The 16,064-nt window shown below is 37.0% G+C and overlaps 1 protein-coding gene across 1 annotated transcript; it reads left to right on the top strand.

Annotated features, from left to right (window-relative positions):
* The first annotated feature begins 9,316 nt into the window (after window positions 1–9,316).
* Window positions 9,317–9,679, top strand: LOC116163006 (activity-regulated cytoskeleton associated protein 2-like). The gene has a single exon (XM_031476825.1). The coding sequence runs from the start codon at window positions 9,317–9,319 to the stop codon at window positions 9,677–9,679; it is 363 nt and encodes a 120-aa protein (XP_031332685.1).
* Window positions 9,680–16,064: the final 6,385 nt, after the last annotated feature.

The raw sequence follows: 16,064 nt of genomic DNA, 5'->3' as shown, positions 1-16,064 counted from the left end.
TATAACACCCTTCCGCCGATAGGGCTGGTGTTAATGAATGCGTTTTACAACAGCACATGCGGTATTTCGGCTCCAATAGTGGATCATCTCATTTATATTAATGGGTTAATGGGGTAGTTGCAATAAAACACAGAAGTAAATTAAAGACGATCTTTATTCGACTACAGCTTTCGTGTGATTGGATTTTATTAATTTGGCCAAGGGTAGGTATACATAATATGTATTCCTTAGAAAACAAAGAGGGTTTATTTTATATATGGTAATCAAGCATGACGCCCTTCTAACATTCTTAGACATTTTAATGCCTTACAATTTCCCCCTTTTACCAATCATAATTTATATCAATTAGGTGTGACGCGACATATTTTTTGTATACCTCTTCAACAATTTACAACCCCGACTTATTAGTTATAAATGTTTTTATTTGTGCAGTCATTTCAGTGGAGGAATTTGTGATTTAGTAGATTTAGTTTAGTACCCTTCATTAGGTACCTACCGCATTTTTTGAGTCACTTGTCATTTAGACTTTCTACTGTAAACAGCTTACGTTATCTGTTGTTTGATGTGTGTTTGTTATTCAATATAAAGATTTGGTGCAGCAGCACACATGTGTATCATTGACGCAATTAGACAGTTGTAACTCCTTACATTTTGGTTCATTATAATACCGATCCATCCGACGATATATCAATACTGTTTGTTTTATATTTTTTAAGTGTGGTTTTTGCATATTGCCGTTCATATTACTAGGTAAGTAGAAATGTTCTAAATAATCACTTATTACTTGGTAATGTAGGTGTCTTTACTCTTATATTATGATTTTGCTTAATTATTTTATTGTGCGGTTTACCGATTACTACTGTTATTTTATTTACATTTCGATTGCCACACAATGTGGTATGATAAAAATATTAAAATTTGTAATTATCAAAGATTGTTAGTGACTCTGCGCTCAAATCAACACCCAAACGATTTGAAAACACTAGTGTTTTTCGTGTCTGTGAAGTTATTATTTAAAAACTTTCATTTGCGCCTTCAAAACTTAAATAAATTCTTCTACTTCACATTGCACCTAATTTAAAAATAAATGAAATATTGTTGGCAATTCTAATAAATGGCACCCTGAATATTTCTATAGTTCTAGATTGTACAAATAGTTCCGCACGTTTACCGTAGCAAACGCTGTCACGGAAAACCAACATCAGTCACTGTTATTCTGGTGGCACTTGAAATTGAAAAGATCTTGTAGGTAAACAAAAATTGTAATATTTCAATATTGTTATATTTTTGGAATTCTGGTGTGAATCTGATATTGTAAAACTTATGATGCTTTCAAGATTGGAAACTTCAGCAAGTAAATTTTCTTCATTGCTAAAAGAATTTTTCAAGCAGAATTTGTGATTTGAGGTTATATTTTCTCGTAACTATTTAAATAATTAAATACAACATGGGAACAATAAAAAATGAATGGTGTAATTTTGCTAATAAACGAGTTAGAAAATGCAGAAGCAATGTAAGGAGTGAATGCTTTTTATATACCTACATATTATAATACTAATAGACTTATCGATTTTCTTACTTCAACACGAATCCTTAGGGATTGTCAATACGGATTTCGAGCTAACCACTCAACAACTAAAGCAGTTTCTCAACTTATTGATCTCATTGTTGATGCTCTGGAAGATCGTTGTAACGCTACTGCCCTTCTGTGTGATCTGACAAAAGCTTTTGACTGCGTGGTACCCTCAATACTACTGCAGAAGTTGCATTATTACGGAATACGTGGAAAACCACTAGATCTTTTTCAGTCTTATTTAACCGACCGCATGCAGTGCGTTTCTTTTAATAACAAAAATTCCGATCTAGAAGCGGTAACTCTTGGCGTCCCACAAGGCTCCGTATTGGGTCCAATTTTATTTCTCTATGTCAATGATTTACCAAAATCAATTAGTGCAGGTAAATGTGTGCAATTTGCAGATGATACCACTGTGTTTTGTAAGGCCAAAGATACGCTTACACAAAATGAATGTATCGCCATTGCTGATAGACAAATAAACGACTGGCTTCAATGCAATAAATTAAAACATAACGTCAGCAAAACTCAAAAAATTAATTTTACCGCCACCAGATCTATTTGTACTAGAAACTCGGTCAAATTGCTAGGTATTACATTAGACAATGAACTCAATTGGGAGACTCACGTGGACAGATTATGCACGACATTATCTTCCAACATTTATTTGTTATTAAAATTACGACAATCTGTAAATGTTCATGTACCTACTCATATCAAGCTACTACGCTTTCATTCACTCCAGAATTAGCTACGGGATAACTGTATGGGGCAGATCTCCTCATTCTGAAAGAGTCTTTAGAATTCAAAAAAAAAGCTGTGCGGATTATTGCCAGTATTGGAAATAGAGATCATTGCAGAGATGTGTTTAAACATTTTAAAATAATGCCATTACCATGCATATATATTTATAACACATTAGTTGATATCCATAAATTAACAATCTCTAAAGGAGAAGTATCAGATAGGAGCATCCACAATTACAACACTCGCCATTGTCAATTGTTATTGCCCCCAAAATTTAAGCTATGTGTGTCCGACAGAAACTCACTGAATGTAAAACTCTACAACAAATTGGATAGTCAATTAAAACTAATGTCATTGCCTAAATTTAAAATTAATGTTAAAAAACTCTTGTTGCAAAATTGTTTTTACAGTATCGCAGAATATTTGAATACTCCTTAATGCACGCGAATCTAGTCTTGTAGTTCCTAACATACTGTGATATTTTTAATGTGTGAAATATTTATATATATATATACTACTCGTTTATATCTCATATACCATTTTGACGTGACAAACAATGTAAATTGAATAGGTAAATTGAATAGGTCCAATAAATTATTATTATTATTATTATTTGACCATTAAACTTACGGTGGAAAACCGTTTGTATAGAATAAATTTGCGTTATGCAAGTGATCCCATGCCCCTTTCTGATGTATATACCTTAAGAAGATTTGTAGATTATCTAGGCAACTAGCCCATGACTTCATTTTGAATCTTGCACCGTATCTCGAACAGCCCAAACGAGATGTATTGTTTATACCTAAGAATTTGAGGAATAAAATACAAATCCATCACGTCCACGTGTAGAAGTACAATAACTGTAAAAATTAAAAACAAATAACTTCAACTTCGTTTTCACTATTGGAACCAATCGAAATACTTGAGAAAGTGTTAACAATGAACACACCTGAATACCATTTATTTTCAATATTGTAAAGACGCTTGAAATGGATCTTGAATTATTTTCAAGATTGGAAATATTTTCAAGAACCACTAGAATAACACTGTATCTACTTGCAGAACACGTGTGGATGTATGTACATAATAATCCAATAAAGAATTTAGTTTTTGAATTTTTGGTATTGGGCATTTTTCAATTACCTCGATTTTTTTGCTAAACGTGCGGAACTTTTTTATAATCTATCTAGAACCTTAAAACTATTAAGGGCGCAATTTATTGGAATTGCCAAAGCAATATTACATATAGACCAATAATATAAATATATATCATTTTTTCATTTTGTTGAGAATTATAAAAATTCAAACTGTATCATAATTTTCATTTTAATTATTTTAGAACTATGTCTGGCTTAAGGTGTAGTTACCTGAAATGTGGCAAATCATACCGATTGGACCCTAACTTGCGTCGATTTTCTTTTCCAGTGAAGGATGAAAGTCGTTGCAAAGCTTGGATCGTCAATAGTGGTAAATAGAGATAGTTATTATTTAAAAATTAAAACAAAAGACAATGATTCTGAGAACTTCTGTTATGTTAGTATAAGTTTAACAGATAAGTAAGTTTTACATAAATCTTATATAATTTAGGTAATGCCAGGATATTACAACTAAGTCCTGAGAAATTAAAGAACAAATTCATTTGTGGGGATCATTTCGACAAAAACAGTTTTATAAACAAGGGACTAAAGAAAAATGCTGTTCCAAAAATGTATCAAGTGGATGGTGAGTGTAGATATGATTATATAATTGTATTAGTAACGTGAATTGATATTTCAAGCTGAATACCAACCCTCACCTGCAGATACAGATGAGACACAAAATCTACCATCTCGTACAACACCCCCTAAAAAAGCATATTCTGTTGTTCATAGTCCTAGTGGCAAATTTTTAGAGGACATCTGTGAATATCCTTCGGCAAGAGATGAAATAACGCCCCCATCAACCCATTTTTCAGCATCAATCTTCGAAATATATTCAACTCCCACCAAAAGGACGACGGCTAATACAATGAATTTTTGCCCTAGTCCTAGTGGAACATTTTTAGCTGAGGTAGTTGAGATGCCTTTTGTTGTCACTCCTGTTAAAAGACAATTAAATAGTGAGCATACCCAAAAAGAAAAGGATCTAGAGATCCGCTTAGACGCAACTCGTGATGAACTCATCCGTATAAAAAAACAATTGAAAAGTAAATCCGTGCAGGTGTATCAGTTGAAACGAAAACTGAAAACTCTACCTCCTAATATTACACTCCCTGTCAATATATCTCCATTTGCAAAAACTTTAGTAAACATGCAATTGCTTAGCACAAAAAAAAGAACTTACTCCAGTAGTGAAAAAAAAATCGCGTTGATGCTTTATTATAAAAGTCCATCCTGCTATAAATTTCTGAGATCAAAGGGGGTTTCTTTGCCTGGTATTAGTACCGTTAGGGGATGGATAAAGGATTTTTCGCAACGCCCCGGATTTAATTCATCTTTTTTAAAAAAATTGAAAATAAAAGTAGGTACAATGGCTGAAATGGATAAAGAGATTGTTTTGTGTTTTGATGAGATGGCCTTAAAATCAAAATTTGAATACGATAAAGAATGTGATGTTGTTGAGGGGTTTCAAGATTTAGGACACTTAGGTCGCAAATCCGTTCCAGCTAAGCAAGTATTGCTGCTATTAGTTAGAGGTTTGTATACCCAGTGGAAACTCCCTCTAGCATATTTCGTATCGTGTACAGGTGTAAATAGTATAGATTTAGAAAAAATTATCAAAAGAGGATTATTTCTGTTAGAAAAGATAGGCTTATGTCCGCGAGCTATTATTTGTGACTCTTCATCTAGCAATAGAAAATTGTTTTCTTTACTAGGAATATCTAAAAACAATCCATATTTTCTATTTAACGGTAAGAAATATTATGGAATATATGATGTACCTCACTTAATGAAAAGTCTACGAAACAATCTGTTAAATGGGAATTATGTGTTGATTAATGGAGAAATAATATCCTTTGATGACATCAGGAACACCTATCAAATTGACAAAAGGAGTAATACGGGTAGAGCTTTAACGAAATTGACAGACACTCATATAAACCCCAACAAATTTCAAAGAATGTCTGTTAAATTGGCAACACAGGTGTTTAGTCACAGCGTCGCTGCTACTATCAGAACCTGTATTCAGCTAGGTTTGTTAAAAAGTACAACAGCACTACACACGGCAAATTTTGTAGAATTTGCAAATAATTTATTCGATGTATTAAATTCATCAGTCAGATATACCCGAAATCCTTATAAATGTGCCCTGGAAGAAACAAATCAATTAGCATGGAAAACCATGAAAAACGCATTAGAAAAATTCAACACCATAAAAAAAATTAAATTCAATGGCAAAGAACAGAAGGTATATTGTTTTGAGGGATTTGTTACATCGATAAATGCAATGATGTGCCTGTTTGAAGATAACAATTCTGTTTACAGTTATATGTTAACGGGCAGATTAAACCAAGATGTGCTTGAAAATTTATTTTCTGTATATCGACAGCGGGGTGGTTACAATCGAAACCCAACTGTGAAATCATTCCGAAATATTTTGAAATTTTCGTCAGCGATTCATTTGATGCGCCCCCCAAAATATGCCAATTGTGAAGCCGATGATGACGTTTTATTTTCTGAGTTATTTCATAAAAATAATATGGAGAATAATACTATTCAAGATTCTTCTATGACTTTCGAAGACCGTTTAAAATCTGATTCCTCCTTTTCCGACTCTGATGATGTAAATGAGGAAATTATAACCTTCCCTAATGCAGATGCCGACTTAAAGACATGTAGTGAAGTATACTTTGCCGGTTACCTTCTCCATGAACTCCAAAAAAAATATAATTGCCTTAAATGCAAAACCTTATTTGAAAGTTCCTCACACTTAGATTCTGCAGACGAGTTACTTATTTTAAACAAGAATTATGGTACTAACGAATTACGTGCTCTAGTCTCACCAACAAATGAATTTAAAACGTTGTGTTCCACATCAATGAGCATATTTGCGACTTATTTTGAAAACAATAAACATAAACATAATATAATACGAAACATAAAAAGAAAAATTCACGACAAACTTACAGACTGGTTCGATAATAGTAAATGTTGCCTACCTACTGAATGTCAATCGCATATAATTTTCGTAACCAGTAAATTATGCACTACATTAGTATATAAGGAATGTAAATGGTTGTCTAATGCATCTTTCTCTACATCTACATCGCGTAATCCAAAACTTAACATTGTAAAAAATTTGTAATATATATTATTATAGATATATTTTGTAATTCATACGTTTGTACTTACATTAAAAATATTTTTAGACGTATTCTTTGAATTGTTTACGATTTTAGTTAATAAAAGCTTTTGCAGTTTACAAATTATTCATTTTTGTTCTCCTCTTTTGCAAATGACTCTCGAAAAACCCAACGTATGGCTCGACGCTTTTACCGCCGATTTGAATTAGGTATATTAAAATATGAAGTTAACAAGTTGACGCACAAAAAGGCAAATATATTTTAATGTTGTTTAATAAAACAATTTTTTGAAAACAAACTAGCCTTTTTTTAAAATGACAAATTATGTTCTTTCAACTAGGCACTGAACAAACAAAAATGGTTGAATGGTAAAGGAAGGTTGTCGATTAATCTGCTCTATTTACGTTCGATACCAATTTGTACAAACCGCAATTAGTTAATTGTCACTTTACAATGGCAGCTAATTTAAATAAGGGTTCATTACATAATAATCATAATTAAAATTTCATTACCAATTAAGGTTTGAAAGTATGAAAAAAAACATAAAGCGTTGTTTAAATACTTGTTTAAACGATGCCTAAAGTAAATGCAATACGACATCTGATAAAATGTAGGCGCTTTATTTAATAATGAATGAAGCATTGTCGGTTGCAAATTTGATATACTTACCGTGCTCCACTACTCAAATAACATTTCTGTACTCTCTGTCTCTGTTTATTTAAAATACTTAGTCTAGTTGTGATCCTCAACATGAATATGATACTTTTGTTTTTTACTAATAGAGTACAGCACATGCAAGACGTATAAATGCGGCAAGTACAGTACTCACCAAAAGAAAAGTGACGGTAAGTTTTTTAACATTGGATCTGTCCAACTATAAAGTATTTAAACAATGGCAGAAGTTATTTTATCTACTACTAAACATTGAAGTGTGCCTCCAAAATTGTTGTGACATGATTTAAATGACACTGTAACCTTATTTGTAACGTTAAGTGATCCTTTTCCCATTCCTACCACACTAATGTTCACCGCCGTCTCTTTTAATTTTAATTTCTTACATACATCGTCTGTTATGAAACTAGATTGTGAAGCACTGTCGAGAAGTGCTCGTATTTTGTGGAAATTACCCAAAGCGTCTTTAATATAAACTAATGCTGTAGATAGTAAAGTTTCAGTGCCCTTTGGTAAAACGCACGTATTAACTATGGTAACCTCTTCTTGAGGTTCCTCAACTAGTGTACCTGAATGATTTGAGCTAACAATCTTATTGGAGGTTTCCAAATGCAATAGCGTGTGATGTTTCCTGTTACACTTCTTACAGGTGGCGGTAGATTTGCAATTAGATACGAAATGGCCTTTCCGAAAACAATTTATACATGATTTCAATTCTCGGATTCTTTTGTTTCGTGCAGGAATGTCTAGCTTTAGAAATTTTTCACAATTCAGTACTGAATGATTTGCATCGCAAATTAAACATTTGGATTCTACTGTTGCAAAAGACCTTGTTGTATTACGTGAGTTTACTTGGGATTGGGACCCTATTGATTGACAACGTGTAGATTCACTTGATTTTTTAATTGCTATTGTTTCTAATATGTTTTGCTTATTTATTAGAAATTCCAACAAGTCTGAAAAAGTTGGAACGCTTTCATTGTCTCCCTCATTATTTAATTTAGTTTCCCACTCCTTGATGGTTTGACTGTCTAGTTTGTTTAAAATAATTGGAACCAGCAATGCGTCCCATTGATCAGTAGCCTGATCTAACGAAGCCAAACAATTCACATGCATTTGAATTGTATTAATTATGTCTCGTAAACAGGATGCCGATTCACGACTCGCCACTTGAATGTTTAAAATATTTTGCACGTGATTATTTATGATTCTCCGTTTATTATTGTATCGTTTTAACAAAATATTCCATGCAATTTCATAATTTAGATCTGTAGTTTCTAGAGTGGCAATTAACCCATGTGGTTCACCTTTAAGAGACGTCTTTAAATACGTAATTTTTTGTACGTTAGTTAATTCTGTATTAGAGTGAATAAATGAATTGAAGGATGTAACGGGCGCCTCCGCCACTGGAAATACTACTTTACCACGGAGAGAGTCGGCGCGGCTTAAGCAGAAGCAGTTGGATGATGAACGTGCCGGCGAGCCGACGAGAGATGAGATGATGGAATAAAATGTGCTACTTTGTTCTTTTAGAAATAAAATAAATTGTGTTAACAGTCAGAGTTGGTTCTTTCGTGATTGTTTCACCGACTGTTATACTGGCGCTCAACTAGTGGCCATTTGTTTTAATTCATAGTGCAAGTTGTGCAATGGGTTAACAAAGAAAAAAACGTTCCCAATGATCGAATACCGGCGACAACGAAACTGCTTCAGCGAGGTTTTCGTTTCCCAGTCAAGATATTTAACGTAGTAAGATGTTTTCCTATGATTTGTACAACGTTTAAGGTAAGACGTTTACATTTCATTCAATTTGTGTTCTGTATTGCATCGTTTCGCGCTTCTACGATCGTACATTGGTGTCCGATTACGCTTTCACAGACATTCCTCAAACGTTATCGCGTTCGCAGCGGAAGTTTGTTCATAGGCGGCGTAAATTTTTCATACCGACGACCAAAGAGGGGTTATCTGTTACGCTTTTGGTATATTTTTATGTTTTGACGCTCGTAATTCATAGCCGTTTTTCTTACTCGTATTTCGGTTGCATGCCTACGCGTAGCGGGCTTCAGTACGAACGACCATTACTAAATTACGAAAGGAACAATATGGTTCAACCGATATTATTGACCGACGAGCAGTTTCAAGCGCTTTTGCGGCAAGTTGGTGCTGCACATCCCGTCGGAAATGACGCAAATGGTCATTTTGCGAAGTGCAATGCACGGTTCGATGGCCTATCTGACGTTGAAGCCTTCCTAGACTCAATATCCACCTATAAGGACTGTCTCAAAATTAGCGACGTCAACGCATTACGAGGGCTTCCAATGTTATTAGACGGTCTAGCGGCTACTTGGTGGCAAGGTATTAAACAAACCACTCTCACGTGGGAGGACGCTGTTAAGGCTTTGTAGGATGCGTACTCGAAGAAATCGCCCCCACATCTTATATATCGCAAGATTTTCGAGCGTGAACAATCTACGGAAGAAACCGAATTGTTCATATGCCAACTTCGAGCTTTAATCGCGCAGCTACCCTACCAATTAGACGAAAAGGTTCAGATTGATATGATTTATGGCTTGCTTAAGCGTAGTCTTAGGGAGAAGATACCTAGAGCAGATTTGACATCATTTCCCGTATTTTTACAGAAGATTCGAGATGTTGAACTGTCACTTAGAGAAGTTTCGGAGAAGAAACCGTTGAAGGAAACTGTTAAAGAAGAGCCTTCCGAACGCAAACGAACGAGATGCAATTTCTGCAAGAATTTTGGCCATGACAAATCTGAGTGTTAAGAAGCTTCAACAGAAAGAAGCAAAGGCAACAGTGGATCCATCCTCGGGGAGTAGTCCCAGAATTGTGTGCTACGGGTGTGGTGCACCAGGTGTCATCCGATCCAAGTGCCCAAAATGTCAACCCCCATCATCAGGCTCGGCGGAGCAGAATTCCCTCCAGTTTTTCTCCACATCGATCGATTATTTTACACCTGCGGTAAAACCATACTTACCAATTACAATTGATGGATGCAATGGTGTGGGATTAGCGGATTCCGGCGCTTCGGATAACATCGCTGGAACGGAACTTTACCATTTGTTGATGAAAAAGGGATACGAGTTTCGTGAAAAGACCCTCAATTTGACGTTTGCGGATGGTGTACTCCAAGAACGAAAGGTTCTGCAAACTTCTGTACGAGTACATTTACAAGGGAGGTCCTTTCAAACAACATTCGTGGTTTGGCTCAGGCGAAGACTTGTCGAACACTATTGGGTGTCAAGTTTTTGAAAGATGCTGAAGTTGTTTTGGACCTACCCCACAACCAATGGTATTTCTGTGACAATCCACAACAAAGATTTCAGTTTGCATTGGCATCGAGTGTCCCTACTGTTAGCGCGACGCATTTGAACCAGGTGGAGTGGGACCTCAGACCCGACGAAGGCGAGGAACTTACTCTCGGTCAGAGAGAGAAGGTTAACGAGCTTCTCAGCACTATGCCAAAGGTCTTTCGGATGGGGGGAGCCCCAACAGAATTTGCGGAACATCGGATCGAGACTACGAGTAATGAACCGATTGCCGTTCCCCCATACCCATTGAGTGCCCCAAAACGAAAATTTCTACAGGAAGAGTTGGAAAGGATGCTCTCTGAAGGAATTATTGAGGAATGTGAGTCCCCGTGGGCATTCCCCGTGGTTTTAGTCCCCAAGAAAGACAATAGTCTAAGATTGTGCATAGATTTTCGTCGTTTGAACAAAATTACAGTAAGCGATTCTTATCCTATGCCAAGAATCGAAACACTACTTCAATCTGCGCGCGAAGCAAAGTTTATGTCCACCATTGATCTTCGGTCAGGGTATCTCCAAGTACCACTACGCGAAAGTGATCGCGACAAAACGTGTTTTGTAACGCCGTTTGGAACATACCGTTTTAACAGAATGGCGTTTGGACTGAAAAACGCGCCCGCGACGTTCGTGCGACTGATGGACCGTTTTCGTGCCGGGTTGGGTGATCGTGGCGTCTTCGTGTATCTAGACGATGTTTTAGTGGTGTCAGAATCTTTCGAGCAACACCTGGACGATTTACGCGCGGTGTTCGAAAGATTAGACCTATTCAATTTGCGTGCGCGGCGCGATAAGTGCCATTTCGTGCGGAAATCGGTAAAATACCTAGGACACGTTCTGACCTCGCAAGGTGTCACGACGGACCATACTAAAATTGCGGCTATTAGAGATATGAAACAACCTTGTTGTATCAAACAAGTACACAGTTTCGTCCAAACTTGTGCGTGGTATCGCAAATTCGTGCCGGATTTCGCGCAAATAGCCCGTCCGTTAACAAACATGTTGAAAAAGAACGCAGAATTCGTATTTGGGGAAGAAGAGCTACAAGCGTTTAACGAGCTGAAGAGTAAACTAACGTCTGCCCCAGTACTCATTCAGGCCGATCCGTCGGTGCCATACGTGTTACGAACCGACGCGAGTGGGTACGCTTTAGGCGCGGTGTTATCGCAAGAACGTGATGGTGCGGAACACCCAATCGAGTTTGCGAGCCGTTTGTTAACGACCCCTGAAAGGAACTATTCGACTGTCGAGCGAGAGGCTCTTGCTATTGTGTGGGCAGTTGATAAATTTCGAACATATTTGGATGGTGCCGATGTTACGATAGCTAGTGACTGTCAGCCTTTGCAATGGTTGCTCGGTTTGAAAACGCCGTCCGGTCGTCTAGCTCGGTGGGCCTTAAAGATTCAAGGGTTGAATATGAAGGTAGTGTACACACCAGGTAGAGTAAATGTGGTGGCGGACCGACTATCCAGACCCTTCTGCGATCACAACGAATCGACCACTTGCGAAATTTGTCAAATAGAAGTGCAGATGCCCAGGATGTCAGTTGAAGAACTGCGGGAGAAGCAAATTGCCGATCCTTTGCTGAAAAGGATTATCGATTCATTAGAGGGCGACGAAGATTTAGAGATTACTCGCTGGATGGATCGTGGCTACTTACTGAATAATGGCGTGCTCTATCGATGCAGCGACGCGGAAGAGTTAGAGGAACCTGCCTTGGTTGTACCGAGTAGTATGCAAAACGAATTACTGCAACAGTACCACAACTCTCCCACCGGAGGTCATTATGGAATAGACCGCACAGTCAGGAAAATTGCGTCGAAATACTACTTCACCGGAATGCGTAAGTTTGTTGCCGATCACGTGAAAACATGCCTGGAGTGTCAACGTTATAAGCCCGGTAATCAGAAACCGGCAGGATTGCTTCAGACTCCTGCCCCTGCACAGCGCTTTGAAGTGTTGTCCGTAGACCTATTCGGACCGCTCCCGGAAACGGATAATGGAAATCGTTGGATTTTGGTAGTTGAGGACACGGCCTCTAAATGGTTTGAATTATTCGCCATTCCCTATGCGACGGCTGAGGTTTGTGCAAAAATCCTAATCGAAGAAATATTTCTTAGGTACGGTACCCCTAGGAAGATGATCACCGACAATGGAGTACAATTCATAAGTGAGGTGATGCAAAAAGTCGTATACTGTTTTGACATTAAATTGCCGTTTATCCCCGCGTATCAAGCCGAGAGTAATCCGGTTGAACGAAAGAATCGTGATTTAAAGACCCAATTATCTATTCTGGTTCGCGACCGCCATTCTCAATGGGACAAATATTTAGCGAGTATACGTTTCGCGATTAACTCCTCGGTGTGCGAGTCCACTGGAAAAACCCCCGCGTATTTGACGTTCGGTAGAGAGTTACGATCGCCTCACGATTCCTTGTATGACATGAGACAAACCGTGAACGCGGAGAATTTCGTTCCACGCATTACGCCGTATTTAAAGAAACTGGCTATCTCCCTCTGCGAATCGAAGGAACGGATTGAGCATAATCAAGATCGCCGAAAGGTTGTGGCTGACGAACATCGTCGGTCTGTTAAGTTTAAAATCGGAGACCGCGTTTTACTAAAGACGCACGTTTTGAGTAACGCCAAGAAGGGCATTACATCTAAATTTGTTCCGAAAAGAGATGGACCCTATTGCGTCACACGAGTCATCACACCAACGACGTATGAATTGGGCACTGGACAGGACCCCGTCACCATAATTGGTCGGTATCACGCGTCGGATATCACTCTTTTTGCAGATCCAACGGTATCCTATGGTGACCACGATGATGTAGCTGTGGAACCCGAAATCGAACCTATTGTCCCGAAGCGAAAACGTAGACGTCCAAGAAAGTGTTCCAAACGCCCTTCTTCACCCAGAAAGCCGCTTGGAAGGGGGGAGAGTGTAACGGGCGCCTCCGCCACTGGAAATACTACTTTACCACGGAGAGAGTCGGCGCGGCTTAAGCAGAAGCAGTTGGATGATGAACGTGCCGGTGAGCCGACGAGAGATGAGATGATGGAATAAAATGTGCTACTTTGTTCTTTTAACAATAATAATAAATTGTGTTAACAGTCAGAGTTGGTTCTTTCGTGATTGTTTCACCGACTGTTATAAGGAGTCGCAAAACTTCTCCAGGACGTAAATGTCTCATCAAAAACTGGTAATTTTATCGCCGGTAATTTAATATTGAATTTCGGTTGCCTTTGAGAACCATCAGCTTCAGCAATATTAACTTGTGATGATCCGTGAGACCGTGAATCATCTTGCGATAACAATAAATCTTTAGCTTTAGCACACAATGAAAAATAAGAATTCTGGAATTTTTCGCGCTCTTCAATCTCCGATTCACTAACCTCACAGTCATCTGAACTTAATTGTAAATCCAATTCATTTTGAATGTCATTAAACACATCTAACAATGGTTCAATTTTTTCCAGCCTTTGTTTTAAATTTAACATCATTTCACTGGATAAATTGTCTACATTTAAATCAGTCCTATGATGTATCAAATCCGTTACAAATAACGGAGCCGTTATGAACCAAAATAACCAATTTCCGTTAGTAGCTATAATGTATCAGATTGTAAGCATGGTTATCGTAACGGATCCGTACACGTTGCCCGGTTGAGTAAAATAACGGACTGTTGTGAACGGAACGAATATCGTGGAAGTTATGTGTTTAACTGGGGTACAGAGTAAGTAGTTTGCGTATTTTGTTTTGAGATCAATCAATCATTCAAAATCCAAATACATTTGCAAGACCTTTAGCGTTTATATTTGTTGCAAATGAATCCCATAATGCTCTTACTTTAGTGGCTTCTTTTGGACTGGTCTTCCCCGTGATCAATATTTTATTTGCCTTGAGAAAATCCAGCAAATATTCGTATTGGTCGTTTGTCGTTTTTTGCAAGCGTTTTCTTTGCACATTTTGCGTGCACCCATGTATATTCATCGCGTGGTTTTGAAGAATAACGACGCTTCGGGCCGTTTATAAAAACAAGACGGAAACAAATGTCAGTTTACTTGTCAGCTTTTCGAAACACGTTAATTGTGTTTTCAATCCGCCCCTTTTACACCTTAACAACTTCAAATGATTTTCTGCCATTGAACCCTTTGAAGTCCGATTCAAGACGAGGACTAAACTAGTACCGACTTACCAATGAAATATAATTCTTGTTTGTATAATAGGACAGGATACTTGATAAATGGACTCACCCGTATAAGCTTACTTATCGTTTTCGTTTAAGGAATTTTCCGTTGCTTGACCTTCACCACCTCGACGTAAATTTATGAATTGGAATACAATTTCCTGGTTGCTGCGGCATTTACATTTTGCTGCTTCTTACTCGAAGGACCAATGTTGGATTAATCATTGTTGATCTAAAACTTGATATTTGAATACGTTTATTAATACATAATTGGAATGTAACCAACGACGTTTACATGTGCATTCTTGTTACATGAATGAATAAATCTCACAGACGATGTGCGCAAACGATTGCGTACGGCAAACTCATGGTCCGCAACCCAACATACATCAGTGATGATATAAAGAACTTAACACCCTTATTTAAGGAAAATTTTAAAGAAGGGTAAAAAAGCTTTGAGTCACTTACTGAGAAAGAAGAAGAAGTAATTCAGGATTTTTTTCAAATAAACAAGTTCTTTGACCGGCCAAACACACAAACATTTACTGAACAGATAACAATAATTGCCAAGGAAATATTAATAGAGACCCCAAAAAGATTTATTACCAAAATTCGTGAAGGGGTATCACCAGAAAACTACAGTGCATTCTGGAACATGTGTGATTTTAGCGTTCTGTTGGAAATGCAAACCCCTACTCCTACAAAAAGTTGTGAACTGTTTGTCTACTGATTTACAGCTAACAAATCAGGAAAATGAAGTTCTACATTATTTAACAATGTATATTAATTGCCTTGACAAAGACCAATTATCTAAATTTGTTTTTTTAATTACTGGTTCATTTTTAATGCCAACCTGTATTAATTTAAAATTTGATGATTTAGCAGGGCTTAGTCAAAGGCCGTTATTTAGTACCCGTTCTGATACATTGACACTATCTAGAAATTACGGAAATTATACTGAGCTCAAAAATGATTTAAATATTTGCTTAAATAGTGAAGAAGCAAAAGAATATACATCATATTGATGTTGCACTTTCATGCAAGTAGTATGTGTATGTAGATACTATAGTGTTACATTTATACTTTAGAGATTAATCACTTATATTTGTAATGAAACATTTGTTGCAATAAAGAAGGTATTTTTATCGGTTCTGAAAATTAAAAAAACCAGAACCTGCACTTGTTCAAATTTTTTTTGTATTGATCAATAATTAGAAGAAATAATAATAGCGCATCTCACTTTAATAGTGCCTTTTTTTCAGAGCTATATGAATT

Source organism: Photinus pyralis, unplaced genomic scaffold (assembly GCF_008802855.1).
Source record: "Photinus pyralis isolate 1611_PpyrPB1 unplaced genomic scaffold, Ppyr1.3 Ppyr1.4_LG2, whole genome shotgun sequence".
NCBI lineage: Eukaryota > Metazoa > Arthropoda > Insecta > Coleoptera > Lampyridae > Photinus > Photinus pyralis.
Note: the sequence above shows the minus strand (reverse complement) of the source record. Positions and strands in the feature narration are given on the sequence as shown.